Source organism: Lissotriton helveticus, chromosome 2_1 (assembly GCF_964261635.1).
Source record: "Lissotriton helveticus chromosome 2_1, aLisHel1.1, whole genome shotgun sequence".
NCBI classification, from domain to species: domain Eukaryota; kingdom Metazoa; phylum Chordata; class Amphibia; order Caudata; family Salamandridae; genus Lissotriton; species Lissotriton helveticus.
This window is the reverse complement of record NC_136059.1, coordinates 197,380,201-197,403,556: the sequence shown is the minus strand read 5'-3', so window position 1 is coordinate 197,403,556 and position 23,356 is coordinate 197,380,201. Positions and strand designations below refer to the sequence as shown.

General features: G+C 46.4%; 1 protein-coding gene across 5 annotated transcripts in view; it reads right to left on the bottom strand.

Annotated features, from left to right (window-relative positions):
• Positions 1–23,356, bottom strand: part of UBAP2 (ubiquitin associated protein 2) — a 1,803,012-nt gene that overhangs the window by 1,392,723 nt on the left and 386,933 nt on the right. For all 5 annotated transcript variants that reach the window (XM_078674719.1, XM_078674718.1, XM_078674717.1 and 2 more), the window contains exon 7: positions 11,941–11,998. In XM_078674719.1, the coding sequence (XP_078530845.1) occupies positions 11,941–11,998 (58 nt within the window). The remainder of the gene's footprint in view (positions 1–11,940; positions 11,999–23,356) is intronic.

Sequence of the window (23,356 nt, the reverse complement as noted above, 5' to 3'; positions counted from 1 at the left end):
TAAGGAGACGGAAGGTGATTCTCTTGTTAACCGGGAGCCAGTGCAGGTCTCTTAGGTGTCCGGAGATGTGGCTGTGTCGTGGGATGTCGAGGATGAGTCTGGCTGAGGCGTTCTGGATCCGTTGGAGTCTCTTCTGGAGCTTGGCGGTGGTTCCGGCATAGAGGGCGTTGCCGTAGTCCAGTCGGCTGGTGACGAGTGCCTGGGTGACAGTCTTCCTGGTCTCGGTGGGGATCCACCGGAAGATCTTCCGTAGCATGCGCAGGGTGTTGAAGCATGACGAGGAGACGGCGTTGACTTGCTTGGTCATGGAGAGGGAGGAGTCCAGGATGAAGCCCAGGTTGCGTGCGTGGTCTGTCGGTTTGGGTGCGGTGCCCAGGGCGGGGGGCCACCAGGAGTCGTCCCAGGCGGAGGGCGAGGATCCCAGGATGAGGACTTCCGTCTTGTCCGAGTTCAGCTTCAGGCGGCTGGTCGACATCCACTCGGCTACCTCTTTCATTCCTTCGTGAAGGTTGGCTCTGGCGGCGGCGGGGTTGTTGGTCAGGGAGAGGATCAGCTGGGTATCGTCAGCGTAGGAGATGATGTTGAGGTTGTGTTGGCGTGCGATGGCCGCGAGGGGGCTCATGTAGACGTTGAAGAGGGTTGGGCTCAGCGAGGATCCTTGAGGGACGCCGCAGATGACTTCGGTGGCCTCTGACTTGTACGGTGGTAGACGGACTCTGTGTGTTCTTCCGTCGAGGAAGGAGATGATCCATTCCAGCGCCTTCTCCTGGATTCCGACGTTGCTGAGGCGATGCACTAGGGTGCGGTGGCAGACGGTGTCGAAGGCCGCGGAGAGGTCTAGTAGGATGAGGGCCGCTGTTTCTCCGTTGTCCATCAGGGTTCGGATGTCATCGGTGGCAGCGATGAGGGCGGTCTCGGTGCTGTGGTTGGCTCGGAAGCCAGACTGTGAGGGGTCGAGGGATCCGTTCGTCTCGAGGAAGGCGGCCAGCTGCTTGTTGACGGTCTTCTCGATGACTTTGGCTGGGAACGGGAGCAGCGAGATGGGGCGGTAATTCTTGAGCTCGGTGGGGTCCGCTGTTGGTTTCTTGAGTAGAGCGCCGAGTTCGGCATGCTTCCAGCTCTCAGGGAAGGTGGTGAAGGAGGTGTTGATGATGTCACGCAGGTGGGGTGCGATGACGGCGTCGGCCTTGTTGAAGACGTGGTGAGGGCAGGGGTCGGTCGGAGATCCGGAGTGGATGGAGTTCATCATGCGGACGGTTTCTTCGGTGCAGATCGGGGTCCAGGCGCGGAGGGTGGTGGTGGGGGGCGGTGGTTCGGTCGAGTTGGACGTGGCGTTCGTTGGTTGGGTGTTGAAGCTGTTGTGTATGTCCGCGATCTTGTTGTGGAAGTAGGAGGCGAGGGAGTTGCAGAGTTCTTGCGATGGGGTGATGTCGTTGTTTCCGGCGTTGGGGTTGGAGAGCTCTTTCACGATGTTGAAGAGTTCCTTGCTGTTGTGTGCGTTGTTATCCAGCCGGTCCTTGAATGCGGTTTTCTTGGTGTCGCGGATCAGCTGGTGATGCTTCCGGGTGGCAAGCTTGAGGGTGGTCATGTTGTCCGGTGTTGGCTCCCTTCTCCAGGCTTTCTCGAGGGCTCGGCAGTTCTTCTTGGAGCTCTTGAGTTAGTCGGTGAACCACGGGGCCTTCTTGCTGCCGGGTCTGCTGGGCGGGGTCCTCAGTGGGGCGAGTTCGTCCGCGCAGTTGCTGATCCACTTCGTGAGGTTGTTGGCGGCCGGGCTGGGGTTCGCTGAGCTGGCGGGAGGGTGCTGGCTCAGGGAAGCGGCGAGCTGGTCGGCTGTGATCTTGCTCCAGCTTCTGCGGGCGACCTGTTGCTGGTGGTGGTGGGTCGTCGTTCTTCTGAAGGTGAAGTGGACGCAGCTGTGGTCCTTCCAGTGTAGTTCTGTGGCGTGGCTGAAGGCGATGTCTTTGCTGGATGAGAGGACGGCGTCGATTGTGTGTCCGGCGAGGTGAAAAAGCTGTTGATCAACAAAACTTGGACCATTTGGAATTTGACATCACTTGCCCCAACATAAGCTTCAAAGATCTGGTTTTCAATATGGCACATCAAAAGGAAAAACCCAAAATTCAGAATAGTACTCCCCTAAAACAGGTAAATTTTGATGATTCTCTCTCGCAAACCCCGGATTTCCTAAGGCTAAAATCTATCGATCCCAACAGCGAACAAACTACAGTATCCAAAGCCCTGGATATACTGGAAAGAATCTTAGAATCAGTTCTCTCTCATTTAGGGATCATCTTGGAAAATACGGACCAGATGTTAGACACCCAAATAGGAATGTTAAAACATCTGGTAGAAAAAAAAAGGAATAAACAACAAACAAAACTACAAGATGGTGATGATGATATACGACCAACAGAGGTCAAATTGGACACTTCACAACCCCTAATATTAATAACAGCAAATTCTTAATCAAAGGTCGATATGGCTTCTCAAACTGGTCGATGTAAGCAAAAAGAAAAAAAAGAAAAGAATAAATATAACCAAACCTATTCACTACGAAATCTCTTTAAGGATCCAAAAGAGCCCAAAACGATAGCACAGACTACAGTATACTATCCAATCTTTAACAAAATAAAGACCAAAAACCCATCAAAAGGGTTAAATACTACAAAACAAACAATAATAGAAACTTCAATAAATATGGCACCAGATCCCGCTCCGCATCAAATAACAGTAAAAACAAGGAGAACAAACACCAATTCTCGTAAGCGGGCAAAGAAAAGAAAAAATAGAAGGTTTGCAAAACAGAAGGCCCGAAAAATTAAATTCTCAGAAACGCCATCACCTAACCAACTGAGCGTTGAAAAAAAGGAAGATCAAGCACCTAAATAACATGGCGGATGAAAGCTATCACTTCTCGACCTCTAAGACGCAAGTGGCAAATTCACTATCCTTAAATCCAATCATCCCAAGTTTTGTTCCTAGGAAAGTAGATAGTGAATTAAGGACACAAATGGAAAGCCAACACCAAACTCCACCGAAGAGGAAGATGTCTATTCAACCACAGATAAACCTTATTCGCAGAGTAGAAATTACAGATCTTTTTCCCTCATGCGAAGATCTCTTAAATAGGGAAAGGATAACAAACCTGCTACAAATGATACAACCATTACAGGCGCTAGCAAGAAATGACATTAAACTAGTATCCTTCCCAGATAAAAATAAAACTACATCAGCTGTTGCAGAATTCTGGTCGCCAGTAATTCCAGCAATTATACTCAAAGAAAAGGTAGCAGATGATATTCTGGATGGAAGCATCTTGAGGATCAATTTGATTATTAGTGCAGTAAATGGCAAATCTCTTCCATTTTGCAGCATAGCAAGCTCTTGTAGTAGGCCTTCTGGCTTCTTTAATGATATTCATACAGTCTGGTGGCAGGTTAGGGTAACCAAACTCTTAAGACTTCAGGAGCCAGATCGCCAGATTCAGTTGACTTGGTTCGGGATGTCTGACGTCTCCATGGTTCTGCGTTAGCATGGATGGTGTCAGACACAGTCTTTGGTTTGGAACTAGAGAGAGTTCCAGCAGTGTGGTGAACCACGGTTGGCGTGCCCATGTGGGAGCTATTAGGACGAGTTTGAGAGACTGTTGTCTCAGCTTGCGTACTACTAGTGGTATTAGCGGATAGCGTATGCAAATCTGCTAGGCCAGTTCATCCATATCGCATTGCCCTTGGACAGCAGGTGTGGAAACCTGGCGGCGAAGGTTGGGCATTTTGCGTTTGTGTGTCGCAAACAGATCTATGTCTGATGACCCCACTTGTGAAAGAATGGTAGAAGAACTTGCAGATGTAGTTCCCATTCGCGAATCTGTTGTGTCTGTCGACTTAACGATCTGCTATCTGATTGTGAACTCCTGGAAGGTTTTCTGCAAGCAGATATATGTTTTGGGGAATGGCCCATCTCCAAATGTTCTGAGCGAGATGGGACAGTTGCAGGGAATGTGCGCCTCCTTTTTGAATGTAGTACATGGCTGTCATGTTGTCTGTGTGCGGATCAAGACAGCTTTGTTCTGTACATGTACTTGGAAGGATTTCAGTGCTAGGAATATTGCTAGCAGCTCTAGGTGATTGATGTGAAGCACTTTTTGTTGAGCAGTCCATTTTCCTTGAGTTGCATGGTGGAGCAGATGGGCTCCCCATCCTGTGAGGGATGCGTCTGTTGTCAGTATTATTTGTGGAATAGGTTCGAGGAACACCCACCCTCTAGACAAGTTTTTGGTGTTCCACCACTGCAGAGAGCGATGTTTGCGGCTGTCCACCAACATCAGGTCTGCAAGTTGTCCTTTAGCCCGATTGAGAGCCATTCATGGAGGCCCCCGTTTCACACAAGCACAGAGTTATCTAGTTGTGTTCATTGACAGAGCTCTGCATATGTGTATAAACTAGCACATACCAACTGAACACACCACTAGATTGTTGTACTGCTGCCAAGTGAAATCAGCATTTTCTTTCCTTCTTAAATGGTACCCTTCTCATCTTCCTCATCACCTCCCCATTTCACTTGTTTCTAATATCCTAGTCCGAGCTATTTCAAGACTTGACTACTGGACGCGGACACATTATTCGGATAAATAAAGCAGTTTTACTAATTATTTCTAATCAAACACAAGTCAAAGTTGTCTGAACAAACAATGAGAATGCCACGAGGCAGCAAGTCCGGTCTCGGCTTGAGTAAGAAGTTGCAAACAGGTAGCAATGAGTTCCTGCTCCACCATGTAGTTCTTTGCTCGCTGCTCTACCCTTAGAAACTAACTCGGGGTCCCCTCTAAACATTTCAGTTATTTGGGGGCACTGGCACCTATTACAGTGCTACACAACACACTTTTAATAATTGCTCTTTATTTTGAGGTTGACAGGCTGAGTGAGTGGGGGCCCAGTAGCAGCCCTCGCTCCCTGCTCCAGTTGACAGAGCGGGTGAGGTTCACAACATCACTGAGATGCAGATAAGAAGGTGAGGAAAAACAGCTTAAACCTTTTGAAGTGGAACAAGAGCCATTGCACTGCCTGTTCTTGCCGGGTCAAGTTTTGCCTTTACTGCTGCTGTGTGCAGATATTGTGGAGATGCCGGGAGGTAGGTGGGGGGGGGGGAGGGGGGCGAGATGTGAGGGGGGTTAGGGGGTGGTGGTTGAGGCTTGCAGAAATGTCCCTCGTGTCACCCCTCTCCGGGTGTTTCACTTTGGGGCACAATAAAGGCGGGAGAAAGAATGTCTTGCTTCTCAAGGAAGGTTTCCTCCCAAGAAAACTCAACAAGAAATACAAAGGGTGCTCCAAGCAGATAGCATGTGCCCACAGCCATTTGCACTGTAAAGTGGCGTTTGGCCCTTAAATGAAAGATACTTTTCCTTCACCCCAACATCAATGAAAATTTTAATATGGACTGAATACGGTTGCATACGACCTGGAGTGCATTTCTTATAAAAGAATGGCATTTGTTTTTGTTTTATATAGCGCGAACTCGACCCAAAGGTATTGGAGCGCTTCACATGAGCACCAGTTACCTTACACAAGGACACGTTCATTTATTTCTAAAGTAGCACTAATAAATTGGCAGCTGCACGAGAAATCAAATATGTGCTATGCAGAGGAGACATTCAGGTTGTAGAGTCTGAAAATGTGACTTCTAATCCAGGCTCGCGTCCCCGCTTTACCGTCGTGGTGTAATCCTGGACAAAGAGCTTTACATTTATACCTTCAGCATCATTATCTGATTATGTTGAGGCGGCTACTGTGTTCTATGGAAAACTTTCCCATTTATTTATTTTATTTATTTAATGTGATTTTATTTATTTAATGTGATTTTCTATAGCGCGAAGATTACCCGAAGGTGTCAGAGTGCTTTACAAAAGACCACCAGTTGCGATACATAAGGACTGATTAAATGAGTTACATAAAAGATACAAACAGGAATTTTTTTTGCAAATGTACAAGTTGTAAAGTCACTCAAGGAAGATATACAAATGGAATGGTAGTGAGTGGTCAGTGCAGTGCAAGTTTCTCTAAGTGGGGCAGTAAGGTGTTGAGTGGGGGAGAGGATGTAGCGCTATGGTCAGTGCTGCTGAAGTGGAACTGGTGAACCAGGTTCAGCCTTAATGACCAGGCTTCCCAGACCACTCTCCTGAGGGAGCACATTCCTGTGCTACACTTTTGAAGGCACCGCAAGATTTTAAAAGCTCTGGTGTATTAGCACCAGCCGGTGGACCCTAGCAGTGGCAAGTGTGGATGAACCTTGAGGCCTGTCCACCACTATCCATTAAGTTCACCTCCAGTCTTGGGGACAGACTTCAAAACAATTTATTTTTTACCCGCATTCGGAGGAGTTTGAAATCCTGGCGTTTTGGGTCCAGCACTGATGTGGTGCAAGATATGCGCCATGCTCATGCCTCTGTTCCAGTCGGACAGGACCCTCCATCGGAGGCATATCAGCATAGGCCCACAATGGACTTTGGAGTCAACCTCTTTATCTATTACGAGGTGTCCTTTTACATTAGCAAGCCTGGCAGCTCAAGAAAGACGGAACTGCAGCAATGACGCGGAGGTGCAGCAGCAGCTTAATAAAATGCGCACAATGGCCGAAATTAAGCCCAAAAAATAGGCACTGGCCAATTGAACATTTTCTCACACAAATGGTAAAGATATCGCCCATTTGTGAGGGAAATTGCCCAAACTGGAAATTCTGTGTCACACGTCTGGTGTGAAAGGGAGTTTTAATTCGCTCTGCACACCAATTGAAACGTGTGCAGTCGGCATGATTTACAACACTGCTCCAATAGCAGCGATAAGAGCCCGCGCTTTTTGCAGCCACAAGGACGCTGCATTAGACACGGTCCTTCACAGCAGGCGCACCAGGTCTAATCTAATTTCAGTGCGATCTGCAAGCAAAATACAACCCTTTTGAACATTCTAGAAGTGCTGTGGCGGGCACTATGGCAGTGCTTATTTTACCTGAATGTGTTGCCTTGCTACGGCCACGAACTCGTGGTTGCTGAGACATTTACGTTTCACTCCCCAGGCCAATCACTGGCTAGAGCCCAGTCATGGGCTGCTAGCCAATCAGAGGCCTCCAAAGGCTCTCGGCAAGCTTTTCTCATTGGCTGTGAGCCGTAGAGGGCCCAGGGCCTGTTTTATTTACATGATTTAATGTCTACTAGTCCGGATATAATAGACTTATCTTTTTGCCCATCTATAGTTCGGGCGTCGGGCGATATGATTCCCCCACCCCTGGACCATTTGCCCATGAAATTGTGGCAGCATATTATTCCACGGCACTCATGGTTCCCCTGGCGACTAAATGCTTGGCGGCTTCAGGACGCAAAGGCCAAAACTCACATCCACACAACAGTAAAGCGATACATAGAAACAAACAGAGATAAGCAGAGGATCCATAGACTTTCAATGAGGCCACCATCCTGAGCGATATTATTGGCTATGCCTCAGGAAGGCGCAAAAAGCGCAGACAAGCAGTAACTAACCTGAAGACCCATATTGCCGAGTTAGAGGCAGCCTATGTGGCGTCCGGCTCCCTTACCATCATGAGGGACTCCTTACACCAGCAAAAAGTACTTAGTCAACTGCTTATGGGTCTGGTAAGAACAGCTTGGCTCACTACACAGAGGCGCATCTATCAGTGTAGTGTCAAGGCCAGCAAGATCCTGAGCTGACTCGGACCAAACACTGTGCATTGCACACCTATTGCGTATATAATGGACATAATATGGCTATTGCCCAATGCCTTGCTACCTAGTACACATCGCTTTAGAACTGTCCACTGGAGGGAAAACACAAGGCCCTCCATGACTTTGAGAAAGACTTGCCCATGTGACCTCTGTCAGAACAAGACCGGGAATCTTTGGGCAAAACATCACCTGTGAGGAGCTGGCATACATGCCTACATTTTAAAAGAGGCACGGAGAACCTTACGGCGAGTAAGGGCTGTCCCTGGGCACTCTTGGTGCGCAATTGCGCGTGCATAAATATATACCAGTACTTCAATTGTTATGAAGAAGATTATAATCTTTAATGATTAGATCATTGAATAGTCAAAAGATATCATAGGTTATCATATTACGTCATAGGATTGTGATCTTTGGTACATTTATAACCAGAATCCAATGGTCAAATAGATTCACACTCCATAGTGGAATTATCCCCGATGCATTTTGTGCGAATTTGCACTTCTTCAGGGGGAATCGGCCACGTAGGAGAAAAGGCGCGTCTGTAAAGTAAGACCCGGTCTGTGTAGACGGCAAACCCGGAAGACCAGAAAAGTGGGAGATTTTAGAAAAATAACTGGGAGATTGTTTTTCTCCAATTGACGTCTATTGAGGTCCGACCCTGGTCTAGTGTGCTGGACTTGAAAGTGTGCTGCTGCAGGATCAGATATCAGAAATGCTAACTTTTTTCCCCTTACCTGTCAGGGGCGCAGAGAAAGGGCTCTATGGCAGGCAGCGAGTGTATGACAAACGGTGTCCACTGTCCTGCAGGAGCAGGTTACGGGCAGTGAATACTACGAATCTCATTAGACCAGTCCCGGCTGAAGCACTCCGAGGAATCGGGTTTTTTAATGCAGTATTCGAGGCAGGTGACTAGTTTTGAAAATGGTAGTCTCTCGCCATGATCAAGAGTTTTGGCATGTATGAGATGGGGAGGTCTGGTCGCTGCTCCACTTGGACCAAACCCAGTGACCTGCCGGTGGAGTTCTTTCATATATACAAGGGATTACTGCTGGACCCCCTTTTGAATATGACCAAGAGGGCCCAAGAAACAAGCAGACTTCACACTGACCTAGCTGACAGTCGTAATTCCTAATCAGGGACAACCACTGACTGTCCGATTTCTATGTTTAACACAGAGGTTAAAGTCTGGTCAAAAGTCCTAGCCAACAGGTTAGGCTCCCAGATCACCACTTTAGTCCACACAGATCAATCTGGCTCTAAGCACTAGATCATAGACTACCAGGAGCCGACGCACTACTGCTGGTGGATTTTCACAAGGTATTTGACTCTGTACGTTGGCACTATCTGCTCTTTTGAAATAGGCAGATAAACTTTGGGCCTACACTAATCACCTGGAAGTGACTGCAGTACACCAATCTCAGGGCTCCAATTTGTTTCTCCATCACACAACAGAAGAGCTAGTTGCCAACAGATATCGTACTGCCCCGCTGTGGCTGGTTATAGCGAAAAGGGACTTCACCGGAGCCTGGAAGGATAGTAACCTCCCCCCCCCCCCACCCTCCCCCCCCCCCACCATTAAAACTGGGGAAACAGGAGCTAAACTGTTGTAGGACCTTGGAAATTAGGCCAGAAGTTGCCCCCTTAAACCTAAAATATGGGCAGTGTGGTGAAAATACAGAGGCATCGCACTAGAGAGACCAGAGAATCTTAACTAGTCCCTTGAGGAAGAGATTCTAGTCCTATCAAGGAGGGAGATGATCTGAAACCCCAAACAGCAGGAAAGAAGACAATGGGGTTAGGGTGCAAGCCGATGGGTAGACTCCGGGAGGAGTCGTTCCTGAGCTAGTTTTTACACATATCCTCACTATCATGCAACACTTAACCAGGGGCTCGGCTAGTCGTTTTACTGTTTGGCACTATTTTACATGTGATGACTAGTGTATTGATGGTACATAAATCAAAATCTTTTCATAAAACAACATCTAATATTGATAAATTTCGCTTAAAAAAGGCCATTTAAAGTTCTAATTTTATAATTATTTCTCTAAAATTTACTTCTAACAACCCACACTAAATTTGAGGATAAATACTAACAATTTTTGCTTACCACTTTCAAATACACAAAATGTTACTAAACTGCACCCAAAAATAATGTTCATCACAGCTTAGTTTAATGTTGTATGTTTGTCCATCTTTTTTATCACAGTCCTGATTCTTTAACAGCACATGGTAGGTATGAAGATGTACCTACTGAACAATCAGGATACACAGCAATTTAAGTTTACTACCAACAATGCAACATACATCATACAGTAGGACATACTCAAATTGCAGAAATGCCTAGAGAAGTGGGGTCAGAAATGGAAAGGAAGCTCCAGATCAGGCAGCACAGGCATGCAGATATTAACAGTCTGTGGATGAATACCAGGAGTTATCACACCCGTTGGTAAGCTGGCTGGGAAAGAGGAAAAGTATTCAAAAACAATCAAATTCCAAACATAAATGTCCTTCAGAAAAGGCAGCTTGAAATTAAATATAAAGAAGATAACCATATGCCACAAAGCACAGTAGATTCGGACTTATAGGTACATTCACTTAAATCCTAAACATTAGAAACTGTCCCTATGTCACGTGGGATTCCAGAATGTGGCTAACATAATGAGCTTGATTACGATCCCCCATTTGGAAGGACTTCGAATTCAAATTAAGGTTTGCCGCATCAGATTCAGCACCCTGCTTGCTGACCGAATCGTACCCATTTCCAAACAACTGATTACGATCCCCGGTAACCGTTCTGGCTGTCTGAATCGCTTCCAAAAGGCATTCGGACAGGCAGAGCCTTTCAGAGCTGAATAGTACAGCTCTAAGACACAGTTTCTAAACGAGCGATTACGATTACAAAATCTGTACAGATGTTCCGATTCAGTTTGCCCGAACCGGCTGTCGGAATCTGTCTTTGGGGGGCCGTAGCAAGGTGAAGCCCAAGACTCTCCAAATCTGGCCTGTGGGGGTCCCCTCTTCCCAACCATGAACAGTGTGGCAGGCACCAAATGGTGCCCGCCACAGGTTGCACGATTTTCTCAAGCCACCCCTTTCTTCAATGGGAGCCTGTGTTCTCAATTGGAACACAGCCTCCCATTGAAGTCAATGAGTCTGACCGAACCGTATCCGGATGCATTCAAATCGCTCGGTCGGCCTCCCCTGAGCATAGTCGTTAGGAAATCATTCTGGAACCGATTTGGTCAGAATGCTTTTCAGACAAGATCGTAACAGGCATCAAACTATGGATTTCCATCCGGTTTTCAAACCACAAAGAGATTACTTAAAAATATAAACAAAACCTTATTGCAACTTGCTGCATCTAAATGAACTTCAAATACACAACGAAATTAAAATGCAGCCACATAAGCATCATTCTTGCAGTCTATAAAATATACACTGCTCCTTTAAGAATCCATCAGTCTGCTCAATCCAATCATACCTTGTTACAGACAGTTGCTGGAAACACCAATTCTTTTAAACGGAAAACCACAAGAGAAAATTCCAACTACATGCAAGCCATGCTGCCAATTAAACATGGTCAGAGCAGATGGTTATTTAGGGCTTCAGTGGAGTTACTTTAGATGCAGAATTAGGATTCAAAGTACATATATTTCACTTCTGCATCATTGGATTTTTACTGGTGTTCGAACAGAAAATCATTCCTTTCCAAACCTCCTCCCCCTAGCCTATTACGGCTTTAATAGAGTGGGCAATCCGTTTTACAGACCAACAGTAAAGCAAAATGGTCATCCAAGGATGGATGGCCTGCTTGCAGGATTAGCTCCACTTAAGAGCTTACGCATTTGTGATCAGTCTGAACTGTACTTGAGCCTACAATGAAGGGTCCTTTTTATTCCAGATGATAAGCACATCCTTGATCCAAGCCCACTTTATTGGTCATTTTTCAGACATCATATTGGATACAATTCCATATAAATATGCTTGTGAAAGAGAAGCAAGATCGTTTGACATTTTACAATATATTTTTTTATTCTGTAGTTTAAATGATTGCCATTAAAGTTTTGGCGGCAAGTGCTTCAATACACGCAACGGTGCTAAATGTCAGTACAAATAGCTACTAATCATCAAAAGAAATAAAAAAATGTGAAGCACATTCAAGCTATTTGACAAACAATTACATCAAGACAAAGTGAGATAGAACTTACCCCATGCCTTGTGCTGAAAACCTTCCTGCTCCTCTTCCTCGGCCACGGCCACCAAAACCTGTCAATGAATGAAATAAAGAAATAAAAAAACAATTTTGTCAATATAATGTTTACCACACTATGAATGGTGTGATCCTAGATGTTATACTGCCTCTATGTAACCAACAGTCTGGCTAACTTTGTTTTTTGAAGAAACCTAAATAGCAGAATTTGCTGCAAGATTTCAAATGGATAGAGAAGCAAGACAAAGAGCAGCAGCAGAACTTTAATGGTTGGAAAAACCTAATTTTGCAAGGGCAGGGAGCATTTAAAACATTATGGCTCAATAAGTTCCTCTCCCCACTGGTTTCACAATCTATAAAAGACAATTGCTGACAGGTTGCACACACCAGAAAGCACTGCCTCAGAAAGAACAGTCATTCAGTGACAGTTGGAGATAATGGAGAAGGACAAGGAAGGCCTCCGCAGTCTCTCTCCTGTCCCTCAAACAGTATTCTGCTATTTAAAATGACAGTGAATTAGTTGTGGGTAAAGCAGAGCACCACAGGAGCAGAACTGTACATGGCAAATCCAATGGCCACAAGGAAGAACTATTTCGTTTGCTGTTGGCTTGAGAAGGCTCTGTAGCAGAGACATGCTTGACCTTGAAGTCCCCAAGTTCAAACCTTCTACTACACGGCTAGAGGGATATTCAGTTTGTTAGGTCTTCGGATGAGCACCTCTTGAAATTTGCTCATATCAACTAGGTACATTCTTGCTGGTGGAGAATCTGTTAAAGGAGGCAAAAACTTTCTGAGTCAGATGATGATGACCGAGAAGAAAACAAGTTACTTACCTGTAACTGTAGTTCTCCAGTATTGGAAGCTTTCATAGATTCACATACCTGAATCATTTCCCCGTCGTCGAGACAGGAGTCTCTGGTACATAAAAAAGCAATGGTTAGCAGTATAGCTAACTGTAAACAAGCATTTGCAATGCAATAGGTCTCGCATTCACGCAAGTTTGAGCTATTGACATTGCAAATAATGCCTTTTTTTGTTTTAAAAACATAAATAAAAGGCATTGTTATTTACAATGCCAAAGCTGAAACTCTCGTAACTGCGAGACCTATTGCATTGCAAATGCTTGTTCTATGTGCATAGTCGGAGAAAAACTGTTGCCTTTATTGGCAAAGCTCACCTTTTGTAACATCGCTGGTACAGTCTATTATAACAACATTGGTATGGTCCCCCATCTTATGTCTTCGTTGGGACTGCCCCTCCCTCATTGTCATCATAGGTACACTGCACCTGCATATGACATAAGATCTCTGCTTATGACGTCATTGGTGCAGTTCTAATTTATTTATAGGACAGAAAGATCTCACAAACGTACAGCAGCAAAGCCATCAGAAATGTTTATTTATTTAAAAAAAAAATGGTAATTGATCCCTCGGACAAAGAACAGTTTTTTTTGTCTCTGATGACTTACTTCGGACCTCGGCCCAGTTTAAACCATGGTGGCCCGTGGCAATCAGGTTATTCCCAAACAGAAGGACCATGTGGCCTCTTATCCCAGTCATGTGCTATCCGCGACAACCTCTGTGGCCTCGGTCTCCGAAGAGACCCATCGCCCAATAAGGCAAGCATGATGTAACAACACCATAAAAATTACCTAGGCACAGTGCCTCCCACTCCAGAGTTATGCATCCGCAAGCCCCTGGGCACCAATAGGCACATCCACGGAAAGGAATCACCACACTATACCTTTCTCTCCAAGGATCTGTATTTCAGAGCCCCAGAGCGCTGCACTGCACTGCTACAGAAAGTGCCCTCTCGTCCCCATAACCGGTACAAGGTGAACCCTGACTGTACCAGAACATTCCCTCACCCCTGACAGACTGCCAACACCTGCACTCCTACAGGTAGAACTGTGATGTACACTGATCCAGTGCTTTAAATGGGCCGCTACTCACAGGTACTGAGTACCGACACTTCTTATTTTTATCACTCTGAGTACCAGTACTTATGAAGGGTAGGCGCAATGGCCTCTAGTGGTGGTAGCCTGTCTCTTTGACAGCCAACGCACTTTTATGGCCCTGGGCTGAGCCTCTGCTGAACTATTCCGCGTGGGCTCATTTGCATGATATCCGGGTGTTCGCCCTCATGCTGTGTTGCAAGGAGTGGAGGCAGCCCAGTGATGGCACAATGAGGCAAGCCATGGGAGGTAAGGTGGTTAAAAGGGCTTTTGTCTGTTTGCTTGCTTATGTGTGTGTGTGCGTGTGCGTGCGTTTTTGTGTAAGAGAAAAACTAGAGAAATTTTACAAAATAAGAAAATGTTAAAATGATCAGTGTTTGACTTACATTTTGTATAACGAATTAACCTGTTTTGTTTATAGAATCACATTTTCCTGTTTTGGTATGTGTTGCAACTAGTATACAAGTCAATAAGCGTTGCATGTCTTGCCGTTACCCCCGCCCCTAGACCCGCCCACTCACCATATTCAAACCTGCACTATTGTTTCCCCCATTTAAAGCACTGCTCTAATCTCTTCCCTTCCTATTACTTACTGTTTCCCCTCGCCACTACACTTCTCCCTCAAGGCGTTTGGAAGCAGCCCTAGCTGGTAAAAGCAGTGAACAAAACAATCATTCAAAATAAAACACCGGTTTCTGCAATTTCTTGAATGATTACGACCACTTCCAGCCACTCACTCCGGGTCTGAGGTGAATGACAGATGGTCCTTTAATCGCTACTAATCACTTTGGAGACAGATAGCCGTTTTCCAGTCACCGAGGTCTCTCTCGCCCTCTGGGCTCCCGGGGTAAATGAAAGCTCGCTCTTACTTCTGACAGTGACACCCAGTAACTCACTGCTTGACAAATGTGAGTGAATTTGAAAATGTGTGCTAGGCATCGAGCAGGAGCAAGAAGCATCATTTGTCAGTGACGAGGTCCATCCCGATAGGCAATGCCCAGGGACCACAGCCATACGTCAAAGGACGGTCTCTAAAGACAGCTAAGTGATGAAGGGCCGGATGTAAGAACGGGTTTACCCTCTCTGTGTCTATGGACACGTGCGGGACGTAAGGGCTGACAGGTTGACCCCCAGAGTGCAGAACACAAACCAGGGGCTGGAAAGCAAGAGGCGCTTCAGTGGAATCGCCTCCTTCTTCGCATGCCTCACTGCCCTCCCAGCTCATTCTCACCGCTGTGTTATATTATTATCTATTCTGCGCTCCCAGTCACCACACCCGTACTGCGAACAATGTCCAGTCCTCCTGCTCTGCTGCTAGCAGCTGCCCTCCACACACTTTCTAACTCTGCCTCGCTTTCTGGCTCCTCCTCACTTATTGACTTCAAACAACGGGGGGGGGGGGTGTGTGTGTGTGTGTGTGTGTGTGTGTGTGTGTGTGTGTGTCGCAGCCGGAAGAGGCCGGTGTTGCTCGCTGATGCGGGGCTCCAGTTAAGAAAGGAGAGCTCCATGGTATCGGTGGGTATCCAGAGAAGTCCCGGGTCCCAGGAGGGGGCCCGGGTGAAGGGGAGAGCGAGGTGTTTTGGCGTCGCATTGCCCAGCAGCCTGGTGAGTGGGGGGCGCCAGTGCACAGACTGGTCTTGGGCATTGAAAGTGCCTTAACTCTCAAGGGGCACACGACACCCACCAACACACACCCACCAACACACACCCACCAACACACACCCACCAACACACACCCACCAACACACACCCACCAACACACACCCACACCCCCCCCCACACCCACACCCACACCACACACACACACACACACACACACACACACACCCCACCCCCCCCCCCCCCCCAGTCCGGCCTGAAGCCTGCGCGTGCCCCAGTCCGGCCTAAAGCGTGCGCGTGCCCATCTCCTGTCCTCCTTGTAAGCAGAGCCGGCAGCAATAGGTCTCGCTGCAACAGGGCGTTTGCCCTGTATCGCAGGTGCGAGACCTAAAAAGGCCTAGGCCCATTTTTCTTTTGCAACCCATAACCTTAGTTATGTAAAAAAGGACCAAACTTTTCTCTTAGCCAATCAGAGGCACTCACCCTCTAGAACCCTCCTGAGAGAAACTCTTGCCCCTCAGATTTTCGGGCCCTTGTGCTATAATACTTTCCGTGCCCAATCCGAGGAGAGCCTCTCAGGGGAGGAGGGTGGGAGTATGTGAATCTATGAAAGCTTCCAATACTGGAGAACTACAGTTACAGGTAAGTAACGAGCAGTAAATTATAGCACATTTTGTTTTTGTCACCTTCTTTTCATCAATAGGCAACACATGATACTTGCACATAGTAACCATATCAATATATACATAGACATATTGCTGCTCACTGACATATCCAATATCAATCAATAAAATGTGCTTTTCTTACCAAAGAAAGGAAGGAGGGATGAGAAAGAGGCTCACCGTTATTGAAAAAGGTTCCGCAGCACTGCTTGTCCCACTGCTACATCGCTTCTTGCATGAGCATCTAGACAGTAATGCCTGGTGAAGGTATGCGTACTCCTCCAGGGGGCTGCTCTGCAGATGTCCTGAATGGAGACGCCTGAAAATAGAGCAGTTGAGGTTGATACCGCTCTTGTGGAATGCGCACGAAAACCCGTGCAGTCAATGGCTTTCCCGCTGCTTGATGACAGAACTGAATGGCACTTGAGATCCATCGTGAGATTTCCCGTTTTGACAACGGAAACCCTTCCTGGGGGTACTAAACGCCACAAACAATTGTGTAGACTTTCTAAATGGTTTTGTCCTTTGCAAATAGAACTTCAGGCAACGCTGGACATCCAGAGTGTGGAGAGTCCTTTCGTTGCCGTTGATGGCTGAGGAAAAACTCTTTTCAAGATTAAGGGCTCATTTAAATGGAAAACTGTTGGTACTTTCGGAATGAATCTTGGATTCGTTCTGAGGACTAATCTGTCTTCTCTGAATTGGAGAAATGGATCTCGCGTTTTAAGGGCTTGCATTTCCCCCACCCTTCTGGCTGATGTTAGCGCTATTAAAAGAGCCCCCTTCCAGGAGAGTAATTTCAGATCACCTTTGTGTATTGGCTCAAATGGTGGTTTCATAAGTTGTGACAAGACAATGTTCAGTTGACATAAAGGTGGTGGAGGCCTGATGGGTGGGTAAACTCGAAATAACCCCTTCATGAATTGCTTCACAATTCTTTCAGACCACAGAGAAGGACGTGCTGAGTTTCTCCTGTATCGTGAAATTGCCGCCAAATGCACCTTAATAGATGCATGGGCTAATCCAGATTTCGCTAGTTTTAGCAAATATGGGATAATCTGATGCGCCTCTGCCCGCAGAGGATGCAAGTCATTCTCCTGACACCATAAGCAGAATCTTTTCCATTTCATCCTGTATGTCCTATCAGTGCTTTCCGCTCTTGCCTTTGCCAGGATTTCTCTGCATTCTGCTGGAATGTTCAAGTGCTGAAATTCTCCGTAGTTAGGAGCCAGGCCGCTAATTGCAATGATGTCGGGTCTGGATGCCGCATTTGTCCCTTCTCCATAGTCAGTAGTGTTGGTATTGGTCGAAGACGTATTGGCTCGGTATCTGATAAAAGGAGCAGCTCTGTGAACCAATGCTGCCTGGGCCACCAAGGGGCTATCAGTATTATCCTGCACGGTTCTTTCTTCATCTTCGTGAGTACTCGTGGCAGGAGGGGAATCGTCGGAAATGCGAAGGCAAAGGTGCCTGACCATGCCATAGAAAACGCATTCCCCCATGATCCCTTTAGTGACTCCAACTTGCAAAGAATCGGCCCTTCTTGTTCTGGGCTGTGGCAAACAGATCCACCGATGGTATTCCCCATTTGGCAAAGATGGTCATCAGCGTGTCCTGATCTAGCTCCCATTCGTGACAGGTTGTCTTACGCCTGCTGAGGGTGTCCGCTGTTGCATTCTGATCCCCTGGAAGATGTATGGCCTTCAGAGTCACTCCGTAATCTATCGCCCATTTCCATATTTTCTGAGCTTCTTTTGACAGAGAGAGAGCTTGTTCCTCCCGGTTTGTTTATGTAGTGCATTGCAGTTGTGTTGTCTATGCGCACTAACATTGATCTTCCTTCTATTCTTGGCAGGAAGGCCCACAACGCTAATCCTATTGACCTTACCTACAATAGGTTTATGTGAAGGTGTTGTTCTTGTGTGTGCCATCGGTCGCTGACCTGTATCTCCTGTAGGAATGCTCCACATCCTTCGAGACAGGCATCCGTGGTGACTACCAACGGAGCTGGTTCGGTCAGGTAAGAGAGACCCACAGAGATATTGTTCCTGCGAGTCCACCTCTTTGCTGCCTGCAACATTGGAGGCGTGATTTTTATCTTGTCCTCGAAGGATCCCTTTGCTTGGCACCAGTGAAGGTCCAGTTATTCTAGTAACGGTCGCATTCATAAGCGACATAGGGGAATGAGTGGTATGCATGAGGACATTGTTCCCTGAAGCGACTTGTATCTTCTGACTGAAAGAGACCTTCTTTTGCCGAATTCCTTGGCTAGATTTACGAGTCCCTACTGTCTCTCTACTGACGGGAATGCTTTGTTTTATGATGTATCCAGGATTGCACCTAGAAACTTGAGTGTCCTGGATGGCTGTAGAGATGATTTTTCTACATTAAAGGTCAGGCCCAGATCCGCAAACAGCTCCATGCATGCTACGGTGGAAGCGTGAGCTGCCTCCTGCCATGGTACCTTTATCAACCAGTCGTCCAGGTATGGAAATATCTGGTGCTTTTGTCTTCTTAGATAGGCCGCCACCGGCGCCAGACATTTTGTAAATATGCTCGGTGCAGACTTTAGGCCGAATGGCAGCACCTTGAATTGGTAATGGTCTTTCGCCACTGTAAAACGAAGGAACTTTCTGTGGGACTGATGGATGGGGATATGGAAATACGCATCTTGTACATCTAGGGAGGTCATCTGATCCCCTGGGCTTAAGAGCAGCAGAATATCCTGCAGGGTCACCATTCTGAATGACTGTTTCTTGAGGTAGGCATTTAGGGACCTTAAGTCCAAGATCGGACGCCACCTGAGAGCATCTTTTCTGATCAAGAAGAAACAGGAATAAAATCCTCTTCCTATTTGGGAGTTCGGCACCGGTTCTATTGCTCCCTTCGGAGTATTGCCCGAATCTTCCGATGCATCTGGGATAGGTGTTTTGCTTCTTGATGTGTAGGTGGCGTGGGAGGATGGAAGTGGAGGAATTCGAATGTATGTCCGAATTGTATTACGTGGAGATCCCATTTGTCCGATGTTATCTTCTGCGACTGTGGTAAATAATGAGTTACTCTTCCACCCAGGGGAACATTTGACAGGATAGGAGGAGAAGGACCTGCAATCTGTAGGTTGTCATTGTCTTTTATTATTATCTCTTCCAGAACAACCTCTTCGTCCTCTGGGAGTGGACTTACAGTAGCCTCCCGAATGTTTCTGCCCATATTGCTGCCGATAGGGCTGCGAAGAGGAAGAATAGGATGTGTATCTTCCTTACTGGTATCCACCTCTATACGAGTGTTGTCCTCTTCCACGGGCGCCTCGCAAAGGCACCTTCCGGTACTGTAATGCACCTAAGGATTTCGCTGTATCTGTCTTTTTTTAATATTTTGAAGGGTGTCATCCACCAGGTGACCAAAGAGATCCTCCCCATCAAAGGGTAGGTGCAGAATCTTATTGGACCTGTGGCTTAAAGGAAGTGGCCCTCAGCAAACCTTGGCGCCTCAAAACCGCTGCTCCTCCGAGGGAACGAAACACTGTGGTAGCTATGTCCATAGCGCAATTAATAACTTCAGCTAAAGTTCTCTCTCCTTCATGTAGAACTTTTTTCGCCTCCTGCTTAGTCTTCCGGGAGGAGGTCGATATAGGGTGCTAGATCGCACCACAGCTGTGTCATATCTGCCCACGATGGCAAGGACATTAGCAGCTCTGACCAGGAGCGCTGACATGGAGGAGAATCGTTTTCCCTGTCCGGAGGTGCCGAAATAGGTGCTGCTAGATTTTTTGAATTCTGTTGCGCTGCTTGCGAGATGATTGAGTCCAGTTTAGGTTGGCCCAGTAAACATGCTGGAGCGTCCGCAAGTGCCTTATATTTTTTATGCAGCCTCGCCAGTACCGGTGTAACCGTTGCTGGAGTGGTCATGACCTGCAATCCTTCCTTCCATATGTGGTCAATAAATGGTATAGACCTGATTGACTTTTGATAGGGCTCTTTAAAGTCACACAGAAAACATTCTGCTTGGGTTGTTTTCATTGGCAGCTGGAATCTTTCCGCCGCCCTCTCCATTAAGTTGTGGAATCCACCAATATCCACCGGTGGAGAATCTGCCGGTACTTGGGTGGGCGAAGGCCGAGATTGAATCAGATAACCATCCCATTCTCTGTGGGGTTCTGGTAGCTCCCCTTCTTCGCGGTCGTCATCTGTTGTCACAGGATCCTGCTGTTGTTGGACCTGAGGTGTCAGCGGAGCAGTGTCCAACAGGTTTTCCCTACTGCGGACTGGAGTGGCCGGAATTGAACGAGGACGTGAAGGTGGAATGTCCTGAGAAACTCCTGACGGAGGAAACCTCCATTTGTAATCCGCCAACATGGATTGCAAATCAGTCAACATGGATGATGGCATTGCTACAATCTGTTCCTGGGGTTCTTGTTGGTAGCGGTGGTATGTGACACTGTGGTATTCTTCATACCCTTGCTCATCATCATCCTCGACATTTTACATGGAGCTACGATGGGCTTGTGGCATACCCAAATGGCCCATCATCCGCCTCATCATCATCATCTGACTCTTTTTCCTCCAAAAGGTGCGACGGGACCAATGGAGTAATTTTGCTTGATCTTCCTGCTCTTTTCCGGGGTTTGTCTCGTCGACGAGATAGTCTTCGATACCACCGTCGACGAAGTTGTTGTCAGTGCCTTAGATCCCTTCCTCGCCGATGACATAGTAATCGTCGTCGACGTTCCCGTCGACGACCTCATTGTTATCACTGTCGACGACGATCCAGTCGTCGACACTGCCGTCGTCATCCTCACAGTTGTCGACGATGTCATTGATGTTACCGGCGTCGACATTCCCGCCGTCTACGCCCCTGCCGTCGATGCCCCCGTCGACACTTGCTCCAATACCACTAATGGTAGCTCTTGTACCTTAGTCGTCGTCGTAGTCGATGATTTCTTCGTCGACGATGTGGATTTTTTCACCTTCTTCTCAGGAAGACTAGAGGATGGCTTCTTGAATGATGCAGGAGCCAATGGTGGTGTATTTGAAGGCTCAGAAGAGGCTCTTTTGGATTCTTTTTCTTTTAAAGTGAGTCCTTTACTCTCCTTTGACTTTTTCTGAGGAGATTTTGAAGGACTACGCCCTGAAGACCCTTGGTTGGTCTATTTTAGGCCCTTCTCAGGACGGATTGCTGAGGAATGTGCCTGAGGAGATCTTTATCTTTTTTGAGATCTCCTGGAAGAGGAGGATTCCTGGTCACTATTGCTAGAAACCACCTCCTTTCTGGCCTTGATCTTCTGAAGTCAAATTAGAAGGAGTCTTTCACGATCTCTAAGAGTCTGAAAGTGCGACATACCTTGCAATCCTTTGCCTGGTGGTCTGGGTAAAGACCGTATATACAGTCTTCATGTGGATCATCTGTGTGGAGTCTCTTTTTAGAGCAGGTGGCACAGGCTCTAAACAGCCTCTTTTTCTCCTTTCCAGCCATTTTCAGGAATGTAGATGAGAAATAGATTATAAACTTCTCAAATCCAGAAGAAATAGCCTGATTATGAAGCTTCTACAAAGTTGGAAATCCAAAGTTTGAGCAGAGCTCAAAGGAGGCTCCCTAGCACAACATGCCGGTAGAAAATCCGAGGGGCAAGAGGTTCTCTTAGGAGGGTTTTAGAGGGTGAGTGCCTCTGATTGGCTAAGAGAAAAGTTTGGTCCTTTTTTACATAACGAAGGTTCTGGGTTGCAAAAGAAAAATGGGCCTAGGCCTTTTTTACAGTTAGCTATACTGCTAACCATTGCTTTTTTATGTACCGAGACTCCCGTCTCGACGACGGGGAAATGATTCAAGTATGTGTATCTATGAAAGTTCCAATACTGGAGTAAAAGAGTACTACACAAATGCAATAATTCTCCGAAGCAGCCTGAAACTGTAGCTACTGACTTAGAAAACTAACTCAACTCATTGCTTTCAAGAAACAGATCAAGGTCTATCTGCTTGGACAATTCCTAAACCAATGCACTGCTGTCAGGATAATTCAATGTATTCTTCTCTCAACTGTTTAACCCTACTAGTTTGATGTAACCCTTGATGTCCAGTCATATTTAACTGTCAAGCACCCCAAAGCCTGATCGAACAAAGCGTGCTAAGTGGGAAAAATTAGGAGGGATGAAAAAAATCGACTAAATTCAGTTACAAAGTACAAATTCAGTTACAGTTTCCATGAAAAGTACAAATTCAGTTACAATTTCAATGAGAAGTGAAATTGTTTAGCACAATCACAGAAGCCAGCAGAACACAAGATAAACTGAACTAATATTGTCACGTCAGTGAGAAGATAAAAGTAGCAAATCCTAGATGCACACAGATCCGGCCTAATGAATATAATAAGTATTAGCAAAAGCATCCCAATGTCTCCCAAAAGAAGAAAACACAGGCTACAGGAATTCAAAAAAAGAATTTCACAAATCATTACATGAATGGCTTAGCCCACCATAATTCTCCTCGAGGCTCTTCCTTTCAACAACAATTTCTAAGTTGACATTGATTACTGTCACAGCAACTGCAACATCATCAAGTGCCTTGAGTAGCTTCATGACCCATGTCTTAATGTCGATTATGTCCACACTAACAATTATCTGTCCGCCTTTGGCATCAGTGTAGAGCCTTTCTGAGATGACAAGTAATATGGTGTCAAAATCAAAGAGGACTAGCTAAGTTACATAGAGGGGGACTCAATGGAGTACGTGTGTCGACAAACCAGTAGGTTTTTTCAGAAAGCCCTCACCCACCAACCTAGTTGGTGGCATGCTTCATCATCGGGCCCACCACAGTGACACCTAATATGCCCCGGGTGTGCTTCAACGCCAGATTACTGCGGAGCTGGTATACTTGCTGAGTGTGCAGTGTAGTGAGTGTGAAGGTGAAAATTAAAAAACCATACAGGTGGTCCCAGTACCCGAGGGTAAAACAATATTTTAATTTACTGGGCCCCTGTTGGTATATTAAAAGGCAGACGGACGCGTTGGAGTATGGATTATGACCTCCAGTGTCCTGTGTGGTCTACATGTTTCAGCCTGGCCTTTTTAATTTGAAACAGGCTTTCCTCAGGACCAAGTGAGTATGTGTAAAAGGTGAATTAAATAAATAGACTAAATTATAGTGAGTGTGTTTATTTTTTTGCTATGTGTAGCACTCCCTAAGGTGCTATATGGGTGAGAGGG